This window comes from Phoxinus phoxinus (genome assembly GCF_949152265.1).
Source record: "Phoxinus phoxinus genome assembly, chromosome: 1".
NCBI classification, from domain to species: Eukaryota; Metazoa; Chordata; class Actinopteri; order Cypriniformes; family Leuciscidae; genus Phoxinus; species Phoxinus phoxinus.
In genome coordinates this window covers 38,140,687-38,167,125 of record NC_136876.1, presented here as the reverse complement: position 1 = coordinate 38,167,125, position 26,439 = coordinate 38,140,687, and the positions used below count along the sequence as shown (strand labels likewise).

At 39.0% G+C, this 26,439-nt stretch overlaps 1 protein-coding gene across 2 annotated transcripts in view; it reads left to right on the top strand.

Annotated features, from left to right (window-relative positions):
* Positions 1-26,439, top strand: part of smurf2 (SMAD specific E3 ubiquitin protein ligase 2) — a 57,631-nt gene that overhangs the window by 20,982 nt on the left and 10,210 nt on the right. Inside the window, exons 2-11 of one of the 2 annotated variants that reach the window (XM_079623362.1) lie at positions 4,717-4,755; positions 5,488-5,596; positions 10,255-10,388; positions 13,062-13,127; positions 16,327-16,411; positions 16,610-16,693; positions 19,088-19,290; positions 20,677-20,761; positions 22,320-22,478; positions 22,605-22,649. In XM_079623362.1, the coding sequence (XP_079479488.1) occupies positions 4,717-4,755; positions 5,488-5,596; positions 10,255-10,388; positions 13,062-13,127; positions 16,327-16,411; positions 16,610-16,693; positions 19,088-19,290; positions 20,677-20,761; positions 22,320-22,478; positions 22,605-22,649 (1,009 nt within the window). Of the gene's footprint in view, positions 1-4,716; positions 4,756-5,487; positions 5,597-10,254; positions 10,395-13,061; positions 13,128-16,326; positions 16,412-16,609; positions 16,694-19,087; positions 19,291-20,676; positions 20,762-22,319; positions 22,479-22,604; positions 22,650-26,439 lie in introns of both variants that reach the window. The other variant, XM_079623361.1, reaches the window with a different exon arrangement.

Below are 26,439 nucleotides of genomic sequence, written 5' to 3'. Positions count from 1 at the left end.
TATGTAGAAAAATCCTGGAATGTTTTCCTCAAAAACCTTAATTTCTTTTCGACTGAGGAAAGAAAGACATTAACATCTTGAATGACATGGCGGTGAGGAAATTTTAATTCTGGTGTGAACTGATCCTTTAAGTGTTCTTGGTTTCGAGTAGCTGATGTTATCTGACGTACTAAACTAGTGTTGCACATTTTTAGAGCGTCACAGAAACCAGTCAAACCTTTTTTTAGTTTGCTTTGGGACAGGACAGAGATTAACATTGACAGAATCTAAGCCAGGTTTGTATCTGTTGTTCGCTGCCAGTACAGCAGTGTCTTGTCTATATGAGTTTGCACATTGATTCGCATCGTTTCACATCTGATGAATTGATAAGCGTGGTTTGGTGGCTGTGAAACACCCCATTCATAAATTAACATCTGTGTTGGGGCAGATGCTGTTGCTCGGAGGAAAGATGTGTCAGAATTTCACTTTGCAAGTGATTCACAGCAGTTGATTTGTAGGAATGAAGATTGGCTGCATTGCATGCTGCCAGTTCACTATATGTCTCACAGAAATATTGATTTGTCAGTTCAGACTGGCAGTGCAGGAATGGTGCTTTATGAACTAGTACTGTGCGTGAGATTGATAGTGTGGTTTGTTAACTGCTTGAGTGCATTTCACTCAGGGAATTTGGCATTATTCCTGATCTAGGAACTTCCTCAATTAATAAATTACTTTAGTCAGAGGGTACGCCATATGTAAAGTCAAAATTTAATTAAAGTTGACATATTTACTGAAAACACTATATTTATACTAATACGGTAATCTTTTGTCCAGGTTATTCTACACAAAATGTTTTATGTTGCATTAATGCATGAACCATTGTTAACAAATGTAGTTTCTTTTAAAGGAATAGTTCACCCAAAAATAAAAGAAAATTCTGTCATAATTTAATCTCCGTCATGTCATTCCAAATCCAAACCGGTAAGACTTTTCTGAACACAAATGAAGATCTTTTTTGATGAAATCTGAGATTTTTTTGTCCCTCCGTAAACGCAACTACCACTTTGACGCTTCAAAGAGTTCATAAAGAGGTCGTAAACCTAATCCATATGAATTGAGAGGTTAAGTCCAAATTTCTGAAGAGACTTGATCGCTTTATGAAAAACAAATTGAATTTAGGCTTTTTTTCACATAAACATTGATCAGCGAACATAAACAGAAGCTCAACCGAACTTGATGCGCTAAAATGTCCTTCGTTCCTCAGTCTCAGCTTTTAAAATGAAGTATGGCGTCTACTCTACTCCGAGTCTATTAAAGGGCAGTTGCTACAAATACTAAATTCGACTGTGCTCATAATTAAGTTGTATCCACTCACAGTATTTGCTTTTTAAAATTGTGTTCTTTCAATATTTGTACTAAATGCTCTGTCACTAGTTCTTCTAATTTGTCTCTAATACAGACACTGTTGCTTCATGTCAATAATTAATGGAGTTGAGTTCAGACGAGGTGTTGAAGGCTGAGTGTGTGTGTGCGTGCGTGCTTGTGTGTGTGTATGTGTGTGTGTGTGTGTGTGTGTGAGTTAGACTTCCATAGAGAGAGAGAGAGAGAGAGATACATTCCAGATGGTGGAATGATGAGGTGGGTTTCACTGGACCGGTAAACATTCCCAGGGATGTTTGCATAGAGAAATTCTTCATCGACTGCGAAGCAAGCATGTTTCCTTTTTATCCGATCCCTCCCTCTCCTCTTTCTCTCGCCATCTCCCTCATTTTTCTTGGATTCAGACCGTCGCTATCATCACCTGCTGCATCTGTTCGAACCCTTCACACAAGTCTCTTCACTTTTCCTGACACGGTCGCATGATCATTTTTATTTTTCTCTGTTTATTTCCCCAGCTAACAGGGAACGTTCTCAGAACTTGAACACTCTGGCAAGGTTCTCTCAAAGTTGTGTTCTTCTGGTTCTCCAAAGTTATCTGGTCTTTAATAACGTTCTCAAAACGTAAACACAAAAAAATTATTTATACATTGTTATTGGAACTTTTTTCCTGAAACATTTTAGTTTAATGTTCATTTAACGTTTTTAAAATGCTAATTGTTTCAGAATGTTCAGAGAACAAAAAGTAACATGATCCCATAATGTTTGCAAGATGATAAAAGGGAATGTTCCATCTGTTTAACCAAGAAAAACGTTTTTAAAACACTTTGACATTTTGAACGTTCAGAGCACATTTAGAAATAACATTTTCATAACTAAACTTATGCTGTGTTGAAAACCCTTAACACCTTTTGTGTTCTCGTTCAAAAATGACCCGCCTTTTAAAAAATGCCTGTAAATCGCTCATTATGCTTTATTAATATAGGATTCAATCTTTTTGTCAACTGGTTTTCTTTCAATTATGACAGGTTTTGAATTTCTTTTAGGAACGGATTGATTTTAGGCTTCCTTTATCTGAGGTTATGCAACATCAACGAAAAAACATTATTTGTGCGTAATTCTGGCAATATTGAATAAAATGTAAAAATATTCCATACAATTTATCACACTAGTGTGCTTTAATGTTTATCACAAAAATAATACGCAAAATCACAAAAAAAAGGCAAAATAATTCAAAAAATATATTATTATTTCCCCATGCAGGGGGAAAAACCCTACATGCCAAGGTGACTTTATGCACCCTGTATTTTTAGGAAGAACATTTATTTATTTACGATACTTTATTCATTCAAAAAGAAAGTTTTCCTAATTTTTTTAATTAAGGCATTAAGATCAATTTCCAAAAGATGATCTTTTATTCCTCTTTTTAGTCAACTTTAGCATGGGTGTGTTCACTTATAAGCTCTGAATGTGTATTTTTTTCCAACCCTTTCATACTTGTATTTTTTCTCATGTATGCATTTTTTACATGTATTTTTGTGTCTGCATGTATGTATAATTGTCGTGGTGCATGTGTGAGTTGAGGAATAGCCGTGGTCGTGCCGCAGACAGAGTCAATAGCAGTCTCAGTATGGGTGTTTCCAAGTCTGTTTGGATTTGCTAAGTAAAGTCTGCGACTCACCTGCACATGGACATTTTCTCTGCCCTTTAACCTCCTCCACACATTCCAGTTATTCTTACCGTCTCAGCTTTCTTACATCTGGTGGGGTGAACTGCTTTAGTTTGACTTTGAATACCTCGAATGTGTTCCTCCTGCCCTCTAGTCGCCCTTCATTCCTGTCTTCACGGTTTCTCCTGCAGTCTGTCCTCCCTTTTTAGCTTTTCGTCTCTCCATCAAATATCTGTCTGCCCTCATTTACTTTTTTCTTTCTTTGAATAACACACACTCAGTCTCGCTGTCTCTCTTTCATTTCTTACAAGTGGTAGACTGTATTTATTTTCTGATATTTTTTAGTTTTTTTTTTAATTGATATGTACAGATATTTATTTGCCGGTGTTAATTTTTTCCCATTTTTACATTTAGATTACATTTTCCTGCCATCTAAAGCTCACTTGGTTAATCTTTAAAAACACTAATAATTAAATAACACTTTGAATGTAATTAAGCATATCTCTAAAAAAAATTATACTGCACACTATAGCGTTGAAATGCCTACATTCACTTTTAGCATTTCAATTGATTGATTTCTGTTATAGCAAATATAAAATAATTTACATTTCTTGCTCCTTCACTCCTTGGATTGTGTCTGAGCCTTTTCCCAATAATCAGTATTTTGAAAGGTTTCTCTGTCGCAAACGGTACATTTCTCACCCATAGACCCGTTTTGATCATCAATGCTCTTCAGCTTTATTATTATTTGTAAGTGTTTTTTTAACCTCTTGACATTCTCACAGTTGTCAAAGGAAGAATAAAGATCTCCCTGCAGTTGCCTGTGGTATCATATAGGAAGATTTAAAATTAATTTCTTTGTTTAAGCTAACAGCTCAGGGTTCATTTTCCAAAAGCATTGTGAGCCCAAGTTGATCGTAAAGACCATTGCCACAAATGTTCTCTACGACTCACAACTTAGCTTGCAATGCTTTTGGGAAACGTAGCCCAGGCCAGTTTGAAGTCAAATAACTTTTTTATTTAATTTTTAAGAGTTAAGCTGAATGTAGGCCAGCAGTGGGATGTGGATCAGAGGGCTTTTTTTTTTTTTTTTTCATCTCTAATACATTGTGAGCTTGATCTGTGAGTGCTGAGCTCCGTAAGAGCCGCTACGGATTTAAACATTTTCTCGGCGGTTTAAACATGCTGAGACCCTAAAAATACAGAACTCTGAAATTAAAAACAGATCTATGTATCACTGTCCTGTCAGCCGTTACGAGACTTAAATCCTCCTCAGTTTTGCACAAAATAATGATTTTATTCGTCATTTTCTAGGAAGGATACATTTATTTGATAAGCAAAAATCACATATTACGTTAACGAGATTGTATCTTGAATTAGGTTTATTGTGCCAATCCCTCTGGCAAACTGTCACGTTTCAAGTATATATATATATACTTTAGAAAAATTTTACAAAAAATAAATATATATATGAAAACAATTATTTGTATCTTGGGTTTTATTTAGTAATTAAAATAAATATTGTTTTAAGATTATTATTTTTTACTGGAAAACAATCAGCGGAGTAAAAATATTTTTGCAGTCTGACTCAAAAAAACAATACTTTAAAACATAAATAACTGTTGTGATGTTTCACAAATATCTATTTCAAAACGTTTTAATAATGATGTTTTCCCCTCTTTTCTCTGCAGTTTTGTGCGCAAAGAACCTGGTGAAGAAAGACTTCTTCCGTAAGTATCCATCCTTCATAAATACTGAGAACGCGCGTGTGTGTGAACGAGTGAACTGCGAGAGCACTCTATGCCTGTCACCGTGTCTCAAGCACTGTGTTTTAGCAGGGGCTCATCTATTAAAAGTGTGCAGAGAGAGATAAGTGCTCTTTTTCCCCATGAGACAGCAGAAATGTGGGTCAGTTCGGGGAGACAAAGCAACCGCTGGTTGACACATGTATACTCACCACAGTTTCTCTGCCTCGATTCTCTCTACCCCAACAAACACAAACAACCAAGCCCACATCTGAAACTCTCATCAGATATCAAAGAGACAGAGAGAGAGAGAGACGATGTTGGGGGGTGGGAAGAGAGACAGGTACCAGGAGAATCTGAGGAAAAAGAGGAAAAAGTATAAAGTGTAGGAGCAGAAATGTGATGTTGGCAGAGACTGTATGTAGTTAAATAAAGACTAGAGTCTCTTCTCTTTGTAAACATTCATGCATATCTTCCCCTTCCTTTTCACCCTGCATTTAAATTCATAAAGCCACACAGATCTGATTTATGTTGATTCAAGTAGCCAAAATAGCAGCATTTAAAAATATAATGAATAAAGATAGAGAGAAAGAGAAACAATACTTTAGGGGCAAGTATGTGTTAGGAATAGGGATATACTGAATTACTGATATATGAACTTGTATTCAATGCCGTCTTCAATTCCAGCTCAGAAGATGTTGTTTCTGTGTTTTGCAGGGCTGCCAGACCCCTTCGCTAAGGTGGTGGTGGACGGTTCAGGACAGTGCCATTCGACAGACACAGTGAGGAACACCCTGGACCCCAAATGGAACCAACACTATGACCTGTAAGAGCTCTTCCTGGTCTGATTGCATTCAGTGGCTTTTCTCAATCACACATACACTATCACACCTTGATTTCCTTTAAACTTCATACCAGCTCAGTTTAAAATAAATATAAACCAGAATCCAGAGGAAGACGACTCTGAAGCAGACTGATTTCGAAGCACATGGCCACTGTCCAGTAGTTTGAGTCTTACAGATTTTGCTTTTAGTGCTGTGAGACTGTCATTAGATGCCTCGAGTGGTTTCATTTCGGTAATTTTTCTGTGTGAGTCACCACATAGAAACTGTGCCTGTTTTTGACATCTCATTTAAGTGTGCTTATGGATTATGGCTCACCGGTGTTGAAAACATTTGGATTGAAAAGGAAACAAAAAATGCATAGTACAGAATATTTCTTCCCATCATGTTGTTCTAGATTTGTATGATTTTTCTTCTTCTTCTGTGGAACAAAAAAGGGGATATTTGGGTGAATGTCTGAGCTGCTGTTTTTCCATACAATATAAGAGGATGCTAAGGAAAAAAACACAATAAAAGTAAGGCGCTGTATGCTAGATTGCTATGAGACACAAACCAAACTTAAAACGTTAGTTCACCCAAAAATGAAAATTCTGTCAGTAATTACTCGCCCTCATGTTGTTCCAACCCCGTATGACTTTCGTTCATCTTCAGACCACAAATTAAGATATTTTAAATTAAATCTGAGAGCTGGCTCACTCCTTTCTAGGCTTCCTAGGCCGGCCCAGAAAAGTTAGTATAAACATCGTTAAAATAGTCCAAGTGACTACAGTGGCTCAACCTTCCGTTTATCAAGTGACGAGAATACTTTTTGTGCGCAAAAACAACAGCTTTAGTCAACTATTCATTTTCTTTCGTGTGGGCCTCTGACGAGTTCATGAGAGCGCCACGACGCATGCGCGGGAACTGAGAAGAACTTGTTTGACGTATTTGGTCATGGGCGTGGCCTCTTAACGTCACACTTGGATGTGGGCCAGGTTGGATGTCCCACCGCTAGCTGCAGTGATGCGCTTCTCCATTTGGCAGCTGCACATACCACATATCTGCGTTTTTATGCAGAGGAACCTCGCTGCCCGAGCTATAACACACCTTTTCTAACTCTTACTGTATGCCTATATATCATATATTTAAGATCTGATTTTGTGTACGAGTGGTTTCAGTTGTTCCTACATTTTTTTGTGTGAATTTAGAATCATTTTTTGAACGAAAGTTATTGATCAATCATGATTTGTTAGTGAAAAAGTTTGTACGCAGATTTCATCCACAAATTAATGCATACGCACAGTTAGTGAATGAGACCCATTGTTTGGGTGGACCACATTTTTGGTGCTTTTTGTCCTTGTCTAAGCTCAACAATAAATGTACCTATTTGTTGTATGGGCAACAGTGGTTAAACATTTTTCAGAATATTGTCTTTCATCTCCGTTCAAAATATTGTGTTCAACAAAAGAAAAAAAAACATTAAAGTCTGACTGTGGGTGTGTAAATAATGGCAAAAAATTTATTTTGTTTTGAACTAACATATTAACATGCACTTGAAAGTAACCCCAGGGTTTTTTCTTGAGCCAGTGGTGTACGATTTCTTCCAATCTCTTAATCAATGTAGCCCATCAGTAAAGCTCCCAGCATCCTTCAGGCTTTGAGGATTTAGGTCACCTCCTCTGGAGTCGACGGCTCTATCTGAGGAGATCACAATGCGGATTTCCATGGGAGTTTGGGCATGGGTGGAAAAATCCCGTATCCATTAGTTATACCGTACGCTTCTAGCTCTATTTAAATTTTTACAGAGGTTTTATTAACAACTACAAGTATCAACTGGAATAAAAATAGAAACTTTCCCTCCACGCAGGCCTGCCACTTTTCTCACAGACCAAAAGCTGAATGTAAGAGGATAAGAGGGCGAGATACAATAAAGGTCGACAGAAAAAAACGAGCTGATTTCCAATACTTGTCCCCTTCGCATTTCGAGCTGACAGCCGGCAGCTAGAGAAAGCACACGTCTTCGTTTGTTTGGTTGCCAGGGCAATGGTAGACTAACCCTCACCCCCCAGGACGGCTGTCGAGTTAGCCAAACATGTCACGTCTGTCAGCGGAAAATAGGACGCCGTTTCCACAGCCCTCCCTGCAACCCGGAATAATGGCTGGGGAAGAGAAAACCATGGAGATGTTGCTTAAATCCTCACCCCTAAATACTTAAAGTACACTGGGATTCGCAATCAGGGTTTTAGCAAGTACTTTTGAACTCAAGTAGTGATACTGTAATGTGCATTTATGTACTCCCATAATACGCATCACAATGATTCAGTTGTCTCGTTGTTGGCAGGGAAATATAGCCATTATTATTTAGTAGTTTTGTTATTCGTGTTGAATGTCAAGAAGACCAGCAGAATGTCAAAATCATTTAGATTGACAGGACTGAAAACCTCCGAAGGCTGCATGTTGAACAGAAAGATAACTGCTAATGTGCATAATGAACAATAGTACAGAGTCAGTCAAGCAGGAGAAAAACTGGCTGATAACCCAAAACAATACCAACAGAGATTAACATTTACATTTATGCATTTAGCAGATGCTTTTATCCCAAGCGACTTACAATAGAGCAACATAAGCAATCAGACTAAAACATTAACCTAGATGTGAGGAAACCGTTAAAAAACGAATGCAAGAGGAGATCGTGCTTGATATTTAGGTCAGAACCACTTTTTGGAGATGTTCTGGTCTGTGGAAACTACCTTACAATTTTAGACACCAAGGTTGAAATCAAGGTTTTCATTTTTTCAAAAATTAATACGAAGATTAAATTTGTGTAAACTTGGCACATATGTTTTAAATTCAATTTAAAATGAATATATTTTCATTATATTGGCTATGTCTTTTTGTCATTGACTCATTTACTGAGTTACAATTGGTATTCCCTTCAGAAACAATCACTCGGGTTTAATGAAGGGTTATCAGAGAAACTTCAAATGCACAAAACTATAATTATCTGTTGTTAAGTGTTGGCAGCATTCGGTTTCAGATTTATTGTCTTCTTTGTTCTGTCTCCTCTTGGACTGGTTGGGTAACTACAAGCTCTTGTCTGGTATAAGTCAAACTTGGCATTAAGACTCTCCTACATATTTTGAATAAATAAGGGCTGTTATGAGCTAAGCCTTTAGAGCTGGTGTTTGGCTCGGTAGACGGCTGATAAACTCTCTCCGGATCAGAGAGCAGTACATCGATTGTTTGGGTTTGGTTGGGCTCAATCTGGTCAGAACATCCACTGAGTCATTGGCGTTCTGTCTTCTTGTTTCTTTCATCCCTACCCCTTTCTCTGCCCTTTCTCTCTACTCCTCTATCGCTTCGATTGGTTTTCAGTCCAAACAAGATCTTTTGCCCAGGGATTCTGTCCCATTGGCAGGCCTACAGAACATTCAAACTTTGCTTGGATGTTTTTTTGACAGGCTAGCTCCTTTTCATGTCCAGTTCTTGAGGTGTTTCTGTTCCCCGACTTTAAGGGAATCATTTGTTTTGTCTAACGCCATGCCAAAACATTCAGACAAACCAGCTGAGTTTTTATGTAGGGCTTGATGAAAGACAGACAGTGGTAAGAGAACAAGTTCTTGAACCTCTTGGTTCGTCTTGCTGAAATTAGGAGAAGATTTTGGGATGTTTTTCCCCGTTTGAATCCTGTTTAAAAGAACCAAACCGAGACGCCTTCAAGTGGACCAAGACGTCAATAGAGTGAAAAATAACCCAGTCCTTTTTTTGTTTTTCTGTTTCTTTCTCTTCAATTTCTTCTTCATCTACTTCCTCTTTGTGACCTTCTTTCTTTCTTTTTGTAATCTTATTTCTCCTCTCCTCCTCCTTCTTCAGTGTTTTCATCTACTTTGTCTTCCTCTTTGTCATCTTGCTCTTCTTCATCGTCTTCTTCCTATTCTTTATGGTATTTTCTTCCTTGACATCTTCATCTTCTACCTGTTTCTTTTCATCCACTTCCTCTTTGTCATCTTGCACTTCTTTGTCATCTTCCTCTTCTACTTCTTCACCGTCTTCCTCCTCTTTTTCTTCGTCCTCCTCTTCCTCTACTTCCTTTTTGTTGTCTTGTTCCTCTTCTACCTTGGTAATTTTAATCATTTTAAACGTCCCCTTTGTCATATTCTTTTTCTCCTTCCACATCTTCGTCGTCTTTCTCTTATTTATCATCTTCCTCTGTCATTCTCCTCATCCTCTTTTCCTCTTCTTCTTCTTCTTCTTATTCATCTACTTTGTCTTCTTCTTTGTCATCTTCTTCATTGTCATCTTCCACTTCTTCATTGTCTTCTTCATCCTCTTCTTGATCATCTTCTCTTCCTCTTTCTTCTTTGACAATTTCAACTACTTCCTCTTTCTGTTTGTCATCATATTGCTCTTCTTTTTTCATTCTTCATCACATTTTCTACTCTTCTTCATTGCTTTTATCTTCTGTCTATTGTCTTCTTCAATCTTTTTTTATGTTCTTCCTTTCCATGCCATCTTCTTTGCTATCTACATAAAACTAAAATAAGCAGCTGATCTTCTCTTCTGAGCCACTGCATGTATTCATGTACGTTCTAAGCAAACTGCACCATGGACTGTCAAGACTGAGAAGTCTGATTTAAAGTGACATCTCTTGTTCTTTCTCAAGGTATATCGGGAAGTCGGACTCCATCACCATCAGCGTGTGGAACCATAAGAAGATCCATAAGAAACAGGGAGCAGGGTTCCTGGGATGTGTACGACTCCTCTCAAACTCCATTAACCGACTCAAGGACACAGGCTGTAAGTGTATGTGTTTTTGTTTCTATTGTTGGCTTAGAAGCAGTCTCATAGTGTGTGTATAATTAGCTCAGAAAACATGGCTCAGGCCAAATTCAAATGTACTTGTGTGTGTATAATTGGCTTAGCGAGGTTGTAAGTATGTGACAATGTCCGTGTGTGTTAAGTGTGCAACATTTAAATAAAAAACGCAACAGCAACGTTTTTAAACACAATAATATATCTTACGTTGGCTCTAGACCACTGTCAATCTCAGATAAATGGCGTCCTGTTATTTGTGTATCACTTTCTTGTCGGCTACACAAGAACTGGTGTCAGGATGTTTAGGGTACGAGGGCCCCTGTCACAGTCTGTCTGGCTGTGTTCCAGCTCCACAGTTGTGTTTAAAAGCAGGCTTTCCCTAGAAACCCTCCAGCATGACCACTGTCCTGGATAAGCACAGGAAACCCACAGCCGCTCCCACAGCTGGAAGTGATTCAGTGCACCATTTCCTGTTGCACCCCTCTGTCTCTCTACCATCATTCTTTCTATGTCTTTTCTCATTCCCTCTCTCTCTCTCTTTCTACTGTTCAGTATATCACTAATAATTACGGTCTTTAATAAGAAAACAATTTTGGTCTCTGCCAATATTACCTTTTAAAAAAACATAAAGATAAAAAAATAAAAAAATTATCTACTTCCTTTGTGTGTGTGTGTGTGTGTGTGTGTGTGTGTGTGTGTGTGTGTGCGTGCGTGTGTGCGTGCACACAATTGCAGTATGTCTATATCTGTCAGCTAATATTCTCGTTTTTATTTTTAGTATTTGTGATGGCTATATTCTAGTAACTTTTAAATTATGATGAAATTGTGAAAATGTACCAGTGACCGCTATATTGGTATCTGATAAATGATTTATTACAATAAATGTACATGATGTATTGATAACAACTGCATTCTTTTTTAATACTAAAAATTAGAGGTCGACCGATAGTGGATTTTACCGATAACGATAGCTAGGTTGGGCCATACTTGCCGATAACCGATTAATGAACCGATAGTTTTTAAAATTGATACTGGATAAAAACAAACATAACACTCCAAGTAAAACAGTGCTGAACTTTATTATAAAAAAAAAAACTGTATTGAACCATGAAAACATGCTAAATGAAATAAATATATAAATGTGAATAAATATTTAAGTCAATAAAAGACATTCATTCAAACTGAAACAAAAAGTAATACTCTAAATAACAAATAAAACCAGTTACATTCAAAATGTAACTATTTAACTGTTCTTTTCAAGCCAACTTAATTAATAAAAAAGTAACAAAATTTGTATTAAAGTGAAGATGAAAAAAATAAATAACCGAAATCAAATGCTTTTCTGATTCGTTTATGTTTCTGTCAACTGTGAACATATCAGTTTGCTTACGTCTCTAGCTTTAAATATGCAACTTCTCTGCATATTTAATGCAAAAAGTGACCAGCTGGATATGAACTAATGCAAACAGAGGTAACAATTGTGACATAAAACATTCGGGTCGGACTTACGTTTATGTTTGTCAGTGTTTTAACCGCTTGAGGTACTACTAATGTTAGCGTCCTCTCAGCCTCGAAGGCAAGCAAACATACTGTTGTGCTGTTCTTTCTCTACTAATGCAGCATTTAGTCAACAAATTAATCACTTTATAATGATATGACAAAATGTACTGTATACATACATTTGAGCTGTCGGTGCTTTAAACGCGCATCTGAGCGCTCTCCACGCAGCATGTGCTCTCAGTACAGCACGCAGAATCACGTGTCGAAATAAACAACACGAGGCACGAGTTTTTATTACACCTCTAGAGGCCGCTCTTGTACTGCATCGTGCCAGCAGACCCTTCTCAGCTCTTACACTGTGTAATGAATGACAGCGCGCGCTTCTCAGCCGCTCCAGCAATGGACGCAACCAGGGAAAACTATCGGTATATATTTTTGCCGATAACGATAGTTCCACCAGTCAACTATCGGTGCCGATTAATCGGCAAAACCGATGAATCGGTCGACCTCTACTAAAAATGTACTTACAAACTGACATTTTAAAATGTATTGTAACTAGTCTGGTCAGCTAATTATTTTAATTTATTTTACTGGTCAGCTAATTCGCTTTTATTTTAGTTACTGTGATTGTATCTATATCAGTGCATGATCCCTAGTCTTTAGTAAAAGTACATTTTTCGCAGGTGCTTGACCATATGAAGGGGTTTAAATGTGAGATGAGTGTTTTGGGATGGGTGAACACTCATCCAGCCCTGTTTAGTCTAGATGTGAGTGTGCATCCTGATCTGACTGTGTGTGTGTGTGTGTGTGTATGTGTGTCTATGTGAGAGTGAGAACAGATAGTGGCCTCTCTAATGTCTGCAGGCTACTTGTTATTCCTGTCTCCCTCTTTCCGGCAATGACAGAGAGCCCCAGCGTGTTTCTGGAAGCGCCTCACTCCTATCGGCACATCTACAGTCTGAGAGGAATAAAGCAGCCTCTGTGTGTATACACACACACACACACTTATACAGAGCGCTGCAGTATATGTGACCTCACACATGAAATATGGAGCGTTTTAGGCGTCTCAGATGTCTCACCGAATGGGTCTTCGGTTTCTCACATGAACGTTTTCTTTATCCTGACACTAATTTTTCCTCTTTCCTTCATTTACAGATCAGCGTTTGGACCTAAACAAATTGGGGCCCAATGACAGCGATACCGTGAGGGGACAGATAGTAGGTGAGTCACAAGCTTTGCTCGTTCACGAGAAGGACCTGTCAGGGATTTGGAGAGCTCCTCTATTTTCATCTCTTTGCTACATCTGCCATTTGTCTCATGAGTCACACCAACGCTAGAGCTTCAAAGTTTTCCATTAATGATGGTTAAACCCACACATTTACCTTCAACGCCCTAAAAACGTCCCTCGGTTGGGAGCATAGGAGGAAAAACACAGCCCTCATTCTGCCTGATTTATCGGTTTCTCTTTGATATTCCACTGCGATTTTCTTTCATGCGCTCGAAGAGCCGCATTGTTCCTTCATCAATAAAGAGTTTTGTGGCGTGGTGATGTATTTGCACACTGGGTTGCACGTCCCATGGCCACACCACAGGTTTTACAAGCAGCCATTCATTAGAAGATGAATGCTTTCCCATGCCTGAGAATTTCAAACAACACTCTTATATTCCATTTGTTTCTTCATGTCACATACATTTTTTTTGCGTCGCGTGTGTTATGATGAGTCACAGTTGCCGGTTGATCATTAATGAAAGCAAGTAGTTATTAACTCTAAGTTACCCTAAGCCAAGGCAAGCTTGATTCTAAACACTTTGAACAAAACCCCTTACCCTAAATATATATCTCCCCACACCATTTTTATAAAAATATGTCAGCTATATTCGTTATACCAATTGATTATTTTTTTAAATGCATTATCTTTATTTGTATGTGCCAGTATAAATATTTTGGATCCATTTTTTAGAATTACTTTTTTTGATGAATTTCGAAAAACAATCTTTATCTGTGACAATATTGCATTTTTAGGGGCCAAGCACTGAAGGTGCGGGCACCTATTGTATCTGTTCCGGTTCTTATTCTTCTTCTTTTTTTTCTTTTTCCGACTGGGCGTCTATGGCAGCCTATAGAACCGTTTGCGGGAAACTTATGAAAATTGGCACAGTGATAGAAGACAGCCTGAACTATCACCATAGCAAATTTGGAGTCTCCAACTCATTCCCTCTAGCGCCACCAGCTGTCCAAAGTTTCACTCATGTTTATGCTAATAACTTTTGAACCACAAGGGCTAGAAACAAAATTCTTTTTTCCTCTGATTCCTGAGCTCATAACGATTCGACTGCACAATATGACGTCATTTTCCGTCATAATAGTTTTCCCGCCATTTTCCGAAAAACCTACATTTTCGAACTCCTCCTAGGCCGTTGCTCCGAATTTCACGAAAAATGAACCAGATCATCTCCAGACCTTGACGACCAAAAGTTATAGAATTCAAGTTGATTCGAATTACCGTTCTCGAATACCGCGCAAATAAATTTTACGTAGCGCTTGCAAAAACAGACGTAAGGCCGTATCTCCACAACGCTTTATCGGATTCAGACCAAATTTGGTGCATGTCATCACAAGCATGACCTGAGGCTACATGCTGCGTTTCGGCACAGCGCCACCTACTGGTCCGGAGATATGAAGAATTTATGTTTTTGCTTATAACTTCTGAACGGTTTGTCCAAAAATCACAAAAGTGGTCTCGTTAGATTCAGGGCATCGTGCTGAGTCGACTGATATCCAATTTTCCCATATCGGCCATTTTGGCTGTCGGCCATTTTGAATTATGTGCTAAAATGCTGTATTTTATGAACGCATGAACGTATCGTTACGAAACTCAGTATGGGTCATCAGTACAATGCCCTAAAGGTACTCAAAAGATTATGAGACAGCGCCACCTTTTGGTCAAAAGTTATAATGAAATTTCCAAAAATTCTAATAACTTTTGAATAAATTTGCCTATAGTAATGACACTCATCTCAATAGATTCCTTGGGTTATGCTGAAAACATAGATACCAATTTTGCCATAGTCAGCCAAACTTCCTGTCCGCCATCTTTATTTTCTTTTAAAACCTACTTTTTCAAACTCCTCCTAGACCGAACGTCCGATTTTCACCAAAATCGGATCGTGTCATCTCCAGACCGTGCCGAGTAAAAGTTATGGATTTCGTGTCGATAGACAAAACCGTTTTCGTATACCGCAGTGGCAAAGTTGAGGCATGATGCCAAAATGACTATTCAGGCTTTATATCTGCAATGCCTTGACATATTGACACCAAACTTTGTATGTGTCATTGTCACTTCACTCTGACCACATCACATCAGTTTCGTAACTGCGCCACCTATTGGTCGAAAGTGATAATCATATTTTTAGTTATTGTATGTGATTTTTCAACCATTTTGCCAAAATTCATCTTCAAATGTCTTTAATTGCTCCTTGCTGCAGTGGGTCTCACACTCCCAGCCACTTTGGCATGTCTTGTCGTCTTGCTTGCGCTTGGCCCCGGTGATTGCTGCTTGCAGCTATATTTTTATTTATTATTTGTAATGGATAATTCATTAAAAAAATGCTTTATCCCACAATATGGGTTAGTTATATGTTTTTTGTTTATAATTATATTTATATATTTTATAATTTATAATATTTATATCGCTTTAATGTCGCTTTTCGGTGTCTGCCCAACATTTTTTTATAAATTTTTTGAACGTATGACAAATTTTAAAAACATGATCTATATCGTATTTTCCAATATTATAGTTTTTTATTTATTAGGATACATTCTTAATATATATATATATATATATATATATATATATATATATTCAAATGACAATGAATTACTAGGTGTTATTGGAAGCAAGACATTTTTTATGTATTATTTGTATTATTTTATAACTAAAACCATATACTTGTTTGCTATGCCAAGATCTAATATATTTAATTAACGTTTATCCCTGATTATTTTACTCGTTATCGTCTAGTTTAACTGATGTTTTTGTGCGAAGGAACTTGCAGTACTCTTATTGCAGGAACAATTGTGCAGTTTCTGTAAAGCTCATGCATGCATTCATGCATTTTCTGTAAAGCTGCTTTAAAACTATGTGTATTGTGAAAAGCGCTATACAAATAAATGTGAATTGAATTGAAAAAAAAAGTGCTCAAGGTAACTATAGTGATTTTCATTTGTGGGGATCAAAGCTACAACCTCTTGGTTGCCAGTTCAGACTTGTAACAACTATGCCTCAACACCCCAAAATGGCAAAATATCTCAATACACTCATCTTGACATGGCTGTCACATGTCTCAGTCAATCCATGACACACACACCTTTCACAGATGGGACCCATCTAACAGCCTGTTTTTGTGTTTGTGTCAACAGTTAGTCTTCAGTCCAGGGACAGGATAGGCACAGGAGGGCCAGTCGTCGACTGCAGTCGTCTGTTTGACAATGACCTGCCTGATGGGTACGTGAAATAACTCTTTAGAAACTCCTAAATGAGCGCTTATATATAAAACAATGTTTTATGTTTAGAGGATACTGAACAGCCACTGTTTTTATCCGACCCCTGTGTTTGTTCTTGCGCCATGTGTGTGTGTGTGTGTGTCTGTCTCTCTGTCTGTTTGTTCATCTGTATGAATGTCTCTTTGTGTTCTGTCTGCAGCTGGGAGGAGAGGAGAACTGCATCTGGCCGGATCCAGTATCTCAATCATATCACACGCAGCACCCAATGGGAGAGACCTACCAGGTGGGGGCAGGTTTACTTTGTTGTAGTCCCAGTTTACTTTTATTTAATTTTTTTAAATATTTGTATTTATTTTATTTTAATGTAATTGTACTAATTGTGTTTTAATATATTTTTTAAATTATTGTTTTTATTTTGTTTTGTAACATTTTTATTTTTACTTTAATTTTAAGTATTATTTTATGTATTTTTATTTTATTTTATTCACTTTATTTTTTATTTTATCTTTTATTTTTATTTTATTTTCATTTATCTGTTTTTTATATTTTATTATGTTTTTATTTATTTATTATAATTAATATTATATTCATTTGTTTAAAAAATATATACATTCTAGTTTTTTAGAGATGTGAATGGTTTGCAGACTGAACTAAAGACTTGTAGGATCAAGGCTTTTTTTTGGCTTGCCCAAATGAATGTCCAGGGTTTTGGGTTTGAGGAGAATGGTCATTGTGTGTGTGTGTGTGTGTGTGTGTGTGTGTGTGTGTGTGTGTGTGTGTGTGTGTGTGTGTGTGTGTGTGTGTGTGTGTGTGTGTGTGTGTGTGTGTGTGTGTGTGTGTGTGTGTGTGTGTGTGTGTGTGTGTGTGTGTGTGTGTGTGTGTGTGTGTGTGTGTGTGTACGCATGTGCCACACAAAAGGAAAATATTGCGTCGGCCACATCTGTCTCCTTTGCCATCTCAGACACTGACCCAAATGTATCCAGACTACAGCTGAAAGATATATAAAGCCATGTCAGGGAGCATCCCCACTTCATGAATTTTTAAGGAAACACTCAACCATAAAGACCAAGAAACATTCCAGGCAACATTCCAAGACGAAGATCTAGAAAAAAAGCTTTTCTGGTCTGCGTTTCCAAAAATTTTGGTCTCTACAATCTACTTAGGCTTATGCTTATTTTGGGAAACGCAGCCCAGGTCAGCAAGGACAGTGTACATTTACAACAACAATGAATATACCTCAAATAATAGAAGGTTTATACCAAAAACAGGGCCGTAAGTACCTATATAGTTGAAAAACACCCATGTACTCTTTTTTTCTCTCTACTCTACAGCCGTTGTTTTTCTAGTCTTTCCTCAAAACGTTACGGCAGCCTGTAGGGATTTGGTTCAATTCAGCCACAAGCACATTAGTGAGGTTATGTGTCGACATTGGCCGACTGGTCCTAGTGTGCAGCACGCATTACAATTCACAGCCACGGGAGCTCTCGAAACATCATTTTCGCACTGACGTTGCTTCCAAAGGCAGTTTTGAACCTCTGAAGTGTTGAGACCGAGTGGAACAGAGGGAATATTGAAACCGAGCACAGGCTGTGTTTATGCGCTACATGATTCAGCACTTCGTCCTCGTTCGGTGAGCTCGTGTTGCCAGCCTCTTCACGGTTGAGCTGCTGTTGCACTTAGATGTTCCCACTCTACAATAACAACACTTACCGTCGACAGCTGGAGAAGGACAGAAATTTCACTTCCTTGTTTGGAGAGGTTGCAGGTCTGCGACTTGATCAAGTCCCTCAGCTCATCGCAGTACGCCGTTCTGCTTGCCAGTGTCTTCATTATTCATTTAGTATTCAAAGCATCTGTACATTTTGGACCATGGCGATTTGAATTTCATACCAAAGGGCACACTATTGTGTGCTTGGGTTTCCAAAACTAATGCCCGATTGTACCCCAGAAGAGCCACGTCTTTCATGACACTTTTTCTAGTTTTGTTAGAGATGCAAATGCTTTGCAGACTCAAATAAAGTCTTGTATGAGCAAGGGATTTTGGCTTGCCCAATTTTCTGTACAGGTCATTGGGTTTGAGGTGGTTTTGTTGGATAGGACAGGATTGTCCAGTCTTAGACCAGCCTAAAATGGCTTACTAGTCTTAGTTTGGACCAGTAAGTTAGAATGGATGGTTTTAAAGGGAATTTGGATGTTTTTTAGCTTGTCATGCTGGTAGACAAGCTGGCCACCCAAATAAATCACCAACTCAGCCAGGTTTGGTGGTCATTTTTAACCAGTTAAGAACAGCAAACCAACTTATGCTGGTTTGACTGGTTTTTTGTTTTGTTTTTTGTTTCAAGCTGAGAAAGTCCAAACAAGATGGAAAGGACCATGGGAAATGATGCCGAGACTTTATTTCACTTTGTACTTTCCGAAGAAACTCAGTTTGAGAAAACTAGGTGTTTTCAAAAAATTAAGATGTTTCGTCTTTATTATATTTGTTATGATGTTTTGCATAAGTCATCACAAAAATGCTCTGTAATCTTCTGTTCTTCTAAACTTCACAGTTACATTGTACTTTCACACATGTAGCTTTCATTCAAAGCGACTCGGCATTCTAAGTAGATGTGAATTTGAACAATTTTAATGCAGTCTGTTGTCTCATACTTTCTCATTTCTTCTTTCCCACACACAGGCCTGCGTCCGAGTACTCGAGTCCCGGCCGGCCACTCAGCTGCCTGGTGGATGAGAACACGCCCATCATGACGCCCAACGGGGCAGCGGGCGTACCTGCGGATGACCCCCGGGTGCAGGAGCGGAGGGTTCGCTCTCAGAGACACAGAAACTACATGAGCAGAACTCACCTACACACACCGCCCGACCTGCCTGAGGGATACGGTACGCACACATCAGTCCTTACGTTAATACTGGCCAGCTTGCAAAGGTCAAAAATACACCCTGCAGCATACATTTCACACACACACACACGCGCGATGGAAACTTGTGCTGCAGCAGGAGTAATTAAAACGTCTCTTGAGCTGTAGAAAGGGAACTTGTCTGAAAAATGTCAGACGTGCCGTCAGCACCAGCTGCAGGGTCAGACGGGTGACCTGGAAATCCCTCTATGTCTGTGTGCGTGTGTGAAGTCCGTGGAGAGGTACAGAGGGCAGAGGTTATAGACACAGGTTAAAGAGAGCTCTGTGTGCTCTCCTCTGCTCAAGTAGCTAAATGTGGGTCTGTAGACATGGGATACAGGTCAAGTACAAGGAACAGGGACTTTAACTATCATTTAAAGACTTTTTAATCACTAATAAACTTTCAAGTCATTTCCTATATTTTGCCAACTCAAAAGTCTTCTCGATAAGTTGGGTTTAACTTGAAAAGAGCTATATTACTATTGTATGGTGTTGTATATAGAATAATAAGAATAATTATTGTATTATTGTTATTATTTTAAGAAATATCATACAACCAAGATGTTTATTTAAAACGCAATGTTTTGATGCAAAATAATTCTGTTTTTAAAAGATTTTTTAAATAATTCCCATTTCAATAATTTATTTCATTATACAAGATTTTTGATAATAATAATATTTTTGATAATAAATTTATATTAAATCCCAAAACGCAGAATCCAGAAAAACATCAAATAGAAAAAAAAAAAAAGAAAAAAAAATGGGATTATAAAGGTAGCTTATTCTATGGCAGGTTTTGTTTACATTCTCTAGGTCTAACAAACACATGGAATGCATTTCCTTCTCCATTAATGGTATGAAATTAATGATATATATCAATATTGAATGATTTGGGAAAAAATATAATGGGGCAATATTTTTGGCCATATTGCTCAGCCCTACTTTAAGAAGTTGATTTTTCTGATCGAGCATTAAACTTTTATCTCCTCTCATTAAAAAAATTCAAATGATTCATGATGTCCTCCTTTAACGCCAGCATGTGAGTTTAATTTAGGAGAAATGAGCATTATTTGTAAGGTTAATGCGATCTTTATGATTTTGCAAGCAATATATTATGTTATGGTGATTAAAAATGAATCTGCTTGTTTATATTTAGCCATTATTTTCCCTTAAAGTTCATTCGTTTGTGTGAAACGAACATAGTTTACAGTCATGGACCAGATAAGCATACGGTAAATCAAATTGAAAGTGAAAGAATGAAAGTATCACTTGTACACACATGAACACAAAACAATGATAGTATTCAACCCTCTTGTCGTTTTTTTCACATTGTAAATGACGGATGGTGCCCCCTGGTGTTTGTTCACAGAGCAACGGACAACGCAGCAGGGCCAGGTCTACTTCCTGCACACGCAGACGGGCGTCAGCACATGGCATGACCCCAGAGTGCCCAGGTACCTCCTTATCCTTTGTGTCTTATACATGTTTAATATTATTACAATTATTTAACTAGCAAATATTTTATACTGAATTTGGTTGGAAACCTGCGCCTCTAACCAGTCTTTGTAACATGCAAAACATCACTGTTAAATAATACAGCTATGTTGTAGAGTGTGATTTTTGACCAATGAGATATTACTGTGCACGAACATTATTCTTCAAAATGCCTCGAAGCTCAATGCTTTTAACGGAAGACATGAACTTGGAGAAACTTGGAGCTTTATGAGGGGACCGTTTAGTCATTTATCTGAGAGCGGAACATGACTGAACAAATTAAAAGTGGCTATGGGTGGGTTGACACTGAGCATTTTTGCAGGGCTGCACATTTATAATTACAAGTATAAATAAAAGTATAAATAAATAAATAAAATAAATGGTCAAATGTTTCCTAGACAAGTTGAAATTATGAAAATATTTGTAATAAAATCAACACATGGAACATAAAAGGTTCCATTTTGTGGAATCCTCTAGTCTAGCTAAAGAAGTAGATATGTAGAGTTAAGACGCAAAAAGTATTTTTTCTTTTAAATTAGCATTTTTTTTTCAGGCTCCCATCATGTTTAGGTTCAGTAATTTCTCTTTAATGGCAATGAAAAGGTTATTAGTCAGTTATTGAAATGCCTTAATTTCTAAAATATCACTTTAATCAATTCAAGACATAGTAAACAGTTGCACTACTAATCACTACTGCCACATCTGTATCGTATTCAGGCCCAAGTGCTCACAGGGTTCGAATGTGACCCACGGTAATGACACTAAATGGATAACAACAAAAAACAGAAGACAAATAGAAGACTTTATGCAATAACTACAACATGTACAGTACGCTCAGAATGAAATAAAAAAATATATAATATACATTTAAAATATAATGACCTATATACTAAATATTGACCTAGATATTAAATATAAAAAATACATATCAAATGACGTATCAAAAGTAAATAATAAATGAATAACTTTAAAAAGTGTACTGTTAAATAAGTTGTGCATTAAGAAGTCCATGAAGTCAGTAAACATTAAACTGATATTAGTCAAATCTAAACAATCCATTGTCATAAAACGTGCATTTCTTGTATAAACTTCTAAACATATTTAGTTAACCTCTTTAAACAGGATAAAACAACAATTGAAAGCTGGCTCACACGCTTGCTGTCATTCATTTTGCAATCATATGATTCGATTCGCGACTTCTGATTGGTTCTATGAACTTGGCGTTTAGCGGTTTCTGCCACGAACTGGTATTTCTAAATGGGCAGAGGCTGGGATTTAGCGGATTTGAAGCCAAAGTATTTGATGAACGTATGCTATGTGCGGAGAGCATTCGCACAATATCGTTTAGCGGCTTTTGTCTTGAATTATACTCCAGATATTATCTTGCACTATGTGCATTTATACCGTAATGTCCAATTGTGAACTGGTTCTCTACATATATCATAACAATTTCGAATCTCTCCAAGGACAAAACCACTGCTAGAACTGACAAACGGTTCTCCATCTTTCTCTCTGCAGGGATCTCAGTAATGTGAATTGTGAGGAGTTGGGTCCGCTGCCTCCAGGCTGGGAGATAAGGAACACCGCCACAGGACGGGTGTACTTTGTGGACCACAACAACCGAACCACACAATTCACGGACCCGCGTCTCTCCGCTAACCTGCACCTCGTCTTAAAGTGAGTCACTCTCAACTTCATCAGAAAGAACCAGACACCATTCAACCTAGAAACTACTACAGACATGAAAGACATAGTCGCATTGCTGAAGTCTCATCCCGTTGTGTCTCACGTTTACTCCAACAGTCCCAGTCCGAATGGCTCCCGTGGGCCGGTTGAGGCTCAGAGCAGGTAAGAAATGAATCTGATTCTCTTCAGTTTTATCGATCTGAATGCTCGTGACCGTGCATGTATAGTTGTGTGTGTCGCTTGAGCCAGAGGAATGTATTAATGGGGAGAGATCGAGTTTCCCTTTTCCTGTCCTGACAGATCAAAGGACGTGTCCCACATTCCGTCTTCCCACTTCATGTTGTTCTTGCAGTAACAAGAATATTGTGTGTGTGGTACGGCTTGCATGAATGGCATCGCACAAGTCAGGGAATATCAGTTCACGTAGGATCTTGCAAATGAATCATTGCACCTGGATAGTATCTTCACGGAAATGTGAAGCATCCACCTGTCAACTGGGATGTTTGGATTGACGTTAATCAATATGTTTTTTTTTCAAAGGTCATTGCCAGCATTTTGCAGCATTTATTCAAAATGTGCCTAAAATATTTGAAAACAAAAATTCTCACTTTAATCACGCAATGGTGTGAAATAAAGATTAAAATGGTAAAACTGTGAAAGATACAGTTTAAAACAAGAAATAAAGTCACATAGGGAAATAGAAGATCCAAGTTGTGAGATACGATTATGGCTCATAATAATTTAGCATAATGTTTTTTATTTATTTATTGTATTTAATTTTTTTTTACAATAAACATGCCAGAATGAGAACATGAAAACATAGATGAAATTAACTACCCACCTACCAATCCCTTCCACCCCACCCCACGGTCTCTTTACAATGGGGTACATAATGGTAAAGTCAACAGAAAAACAGCCACAGGAATGATGGCATAAAAACAGAAAAAAAGTGGGATTAAGTGTTAAGGTATTCAATCTGAGTCCTGATCAATTAAGCATAATTTTTATAAACTTTTTTTTATGTAAGCAGTGAAGAAAACTACAAAATATTCATGACTCAAAAATCCAGTTTTTAGTCTACATTTTTCAGAGAAAGTCCAAAATGTACTTTAGCTTTAAGTCAGCGCAAACTGCAAACTAAATTATTTCCATTTTGCCAAAATCTAAACTCTAAATGTGCTATGTATGTAATGCAGATAATAAAGCAACAAAGAGTAAAAGTGTGCAATATAACACAGCTTTGAATGATTATGCACTGAACATACAAAACCATATTATCGTGCCATTACCTAGATTTTGATTTAATATTGCATCGCTATGTTTGCCATAAAGAGATACCAGACAGATATCAGTCCAAACAGATCATTTGCATTAAGACATCATCCCTCAAGCAAACTAACTGCCAAAGCAAGTCAGTGTAAACGTTCCTGGCGCTGCAGTTGTCTCACTTTTGAAAAAGGCTAGATTCAGATAGATTATGTGGATATCGGTCTAAACATCTGCCTTATATCAGCACAGAAATTCTCACCTCTCATCTGGCAAAACTCTTCTGTGCTGTGTGCTTTCCTCTCAGCCTTGATGGCTTCATGATCTCACGATCAAGTGCGTGTTGGGAGCTTCAGGCGGAGAGGGGGGGGGGGGTGATTGTCATGGCTGTGCGTGTGTGCATGCATGAGCTGCGTTTGTTTTTTGATGGATACACCCTCATGATCCACATCCAGCATTTCAAGGGTCATTAATGAATACAGCCGGGGGGATAAAAGTGTTTTTTTGTTTTGTTTTTAGCTTGAATCTGTTCAGTTATTCAATAATAATATTTATTGATACTAATGAATAAATCTCGCATTTAATGTAGAGGGTTTAAACTTCTTTTTTTTTTTTGATCAAAAAGTGATTATAAGATATTTAAATGGAAAAATGATTGTGATGATGATCAGAGATTATAATGGCAAAACAGGCTGTAATTCTTGTAAATATGATTTGGCACGAGTAATTTGGCATAAACGTGGGACATGCAGTGATTGTGGGCACTGAAAAGCGGGCGCGCTCACTACATGTGATGCACAATCGACATGAGTCGATTTATGTGTGCAAGCCCTGTATTGTGTAGGGCTGTGCTTGTGTATACGAATGGGCACTGAGTCGTGGGCATTACAGTTACACACATTACACCATCGGCCGTGGCCGGGACATACATTCGTTTAGTTTTTACAGAAACGTGGGACATGCAGTGATTGTGGGCACTGAAAAGCGGGCGCGCTCACTACATGTGATGCACAATCGACATGAGTCGATTTATGTGTGCAAGCCCTGTATTGTGTAGGGCTGTGCTTGTGTGTACGAATGGGCACTGAGTCGTGGGCATTGTAGCTAGCTACACACATAACACCATCGGCCGTGGCCGGGACATCAGAATATACATTTTTCAGATTTACCTGGGACGTCGTAAAAACGACGTTTGAGTGCAGGCAAACGGGCCGTGGTGCCGGTTTGGTGACTGCAGAATACACTGGCACGGTCGCGTGTGTTGGGACTGTGCGAGCGAAAAGTTTTGGTGAAAATCCGGCCGCAGCGGGACTTGAACACCGTCGCTTTCCTAGGCGGGCTAGGAACGTGTGGCGACTGCTCAAAACTGAAGCAGATGTACGCATCCTAGCTGAAATGGGGCTTTCCAGGACTTCGCGACTTCTTCGTGAAACTCAGGAAGAAAAGCGCGAGTCGTGAGGACGGTAACGTACGTCCCCCTGCAGAAAAGCAGCCATCCAGCCGGTAAAGCGCAGGCTCCACGGGCGCCGATCACTCAAGACCGAGGCTTCGCGACGGCCTGCGTGAGCGAGGCTGGCCTTTCTTCTTCGACGCTCGCGAGCGGCGGGGGTGGGGAGATCCTTGGAGCTCGCCCATCCCTCACTACCCGAAGCGAGGAGAGAACAGCAGTCGTCCTCCACAGACGCGGCTTCACCTTCCTCGTTCATGACGGACGCGGCGGCAAACAGCGGCCCTTGTCCGTCAGTAGATAGTCCAGCGAAGCGGGCGGAGAAGCTGGCGGCAGCAGCGGCGAGCTCCTCGTGGTGGAGGGAGGTTCCGGGATCCGCTGAGCACGGCGCTTTTACGGCGCGGCACTGCAGAGGTGCAGCTTCAGCGAATGACACCAGGCGAGTCCTCAGAGTCACCGTAGGCATCAAATCACAGTGATGGCAGCCGCCATCGATGAGAGCTAAAGCTGCGTGATCCTCACCCAAGCAGAAAGCACAAGCACGTGGTCCCCGTCGCTGAGTGGGGCTCTACACGAGCCGCAGGAGGTGCGAGGCATCTTTAAAAAGACGCTCGTTGCTCTTTTGTGAGTGAAAAAATGTGTGACGCGACGGCGAACACACACACAAAACACACACAGCTTAAAAGGATATAAATTCCACGCCGGATAGCGTTGCAGGGAACGGCAGCTGAAGGCGGCGAGATGTCGACCAGCGGCTTCAGAGAGAGGCGCGTCCTGCAGAGGTGCTTTCTCGACGGCTGTGGCGGCTTGTACCCAGATTCCAACGATGCGGGAGCTTCGCTGAAGTAAAGAAAATCAGTGTGTGGCAGCCGTGCTCGAGTATTTATAGGCCTAGGCCACGCCCGTTTCGGCGGGACGTAACGCAGAGGGCGCGAAGCGTCCTCATTGGGTCAAGCGTCACTAGAGGCCTCGCATAGGCTGCTGCTTTTCCAGCAGAACAGCCAATGGGCGCGCAAGCTGTTCCACCTAAGGCTGTATGCTGCTGAAAGCGTTTTACATTAATAACAAAATGAAGGATTAATTTTTAGGCTTCAATATCTCGAGAAAGAATCTTTCCCGTAGCGTCTTCGACGCAGTACGAGAGAACTCTCGTAAGAGAACCAATGTTATTCGTCTTCTCCAGCGCCCGTGGATGAGATAACTGCTATCTGAGGCGATATGCGTTGCTCTGTGAGGAAT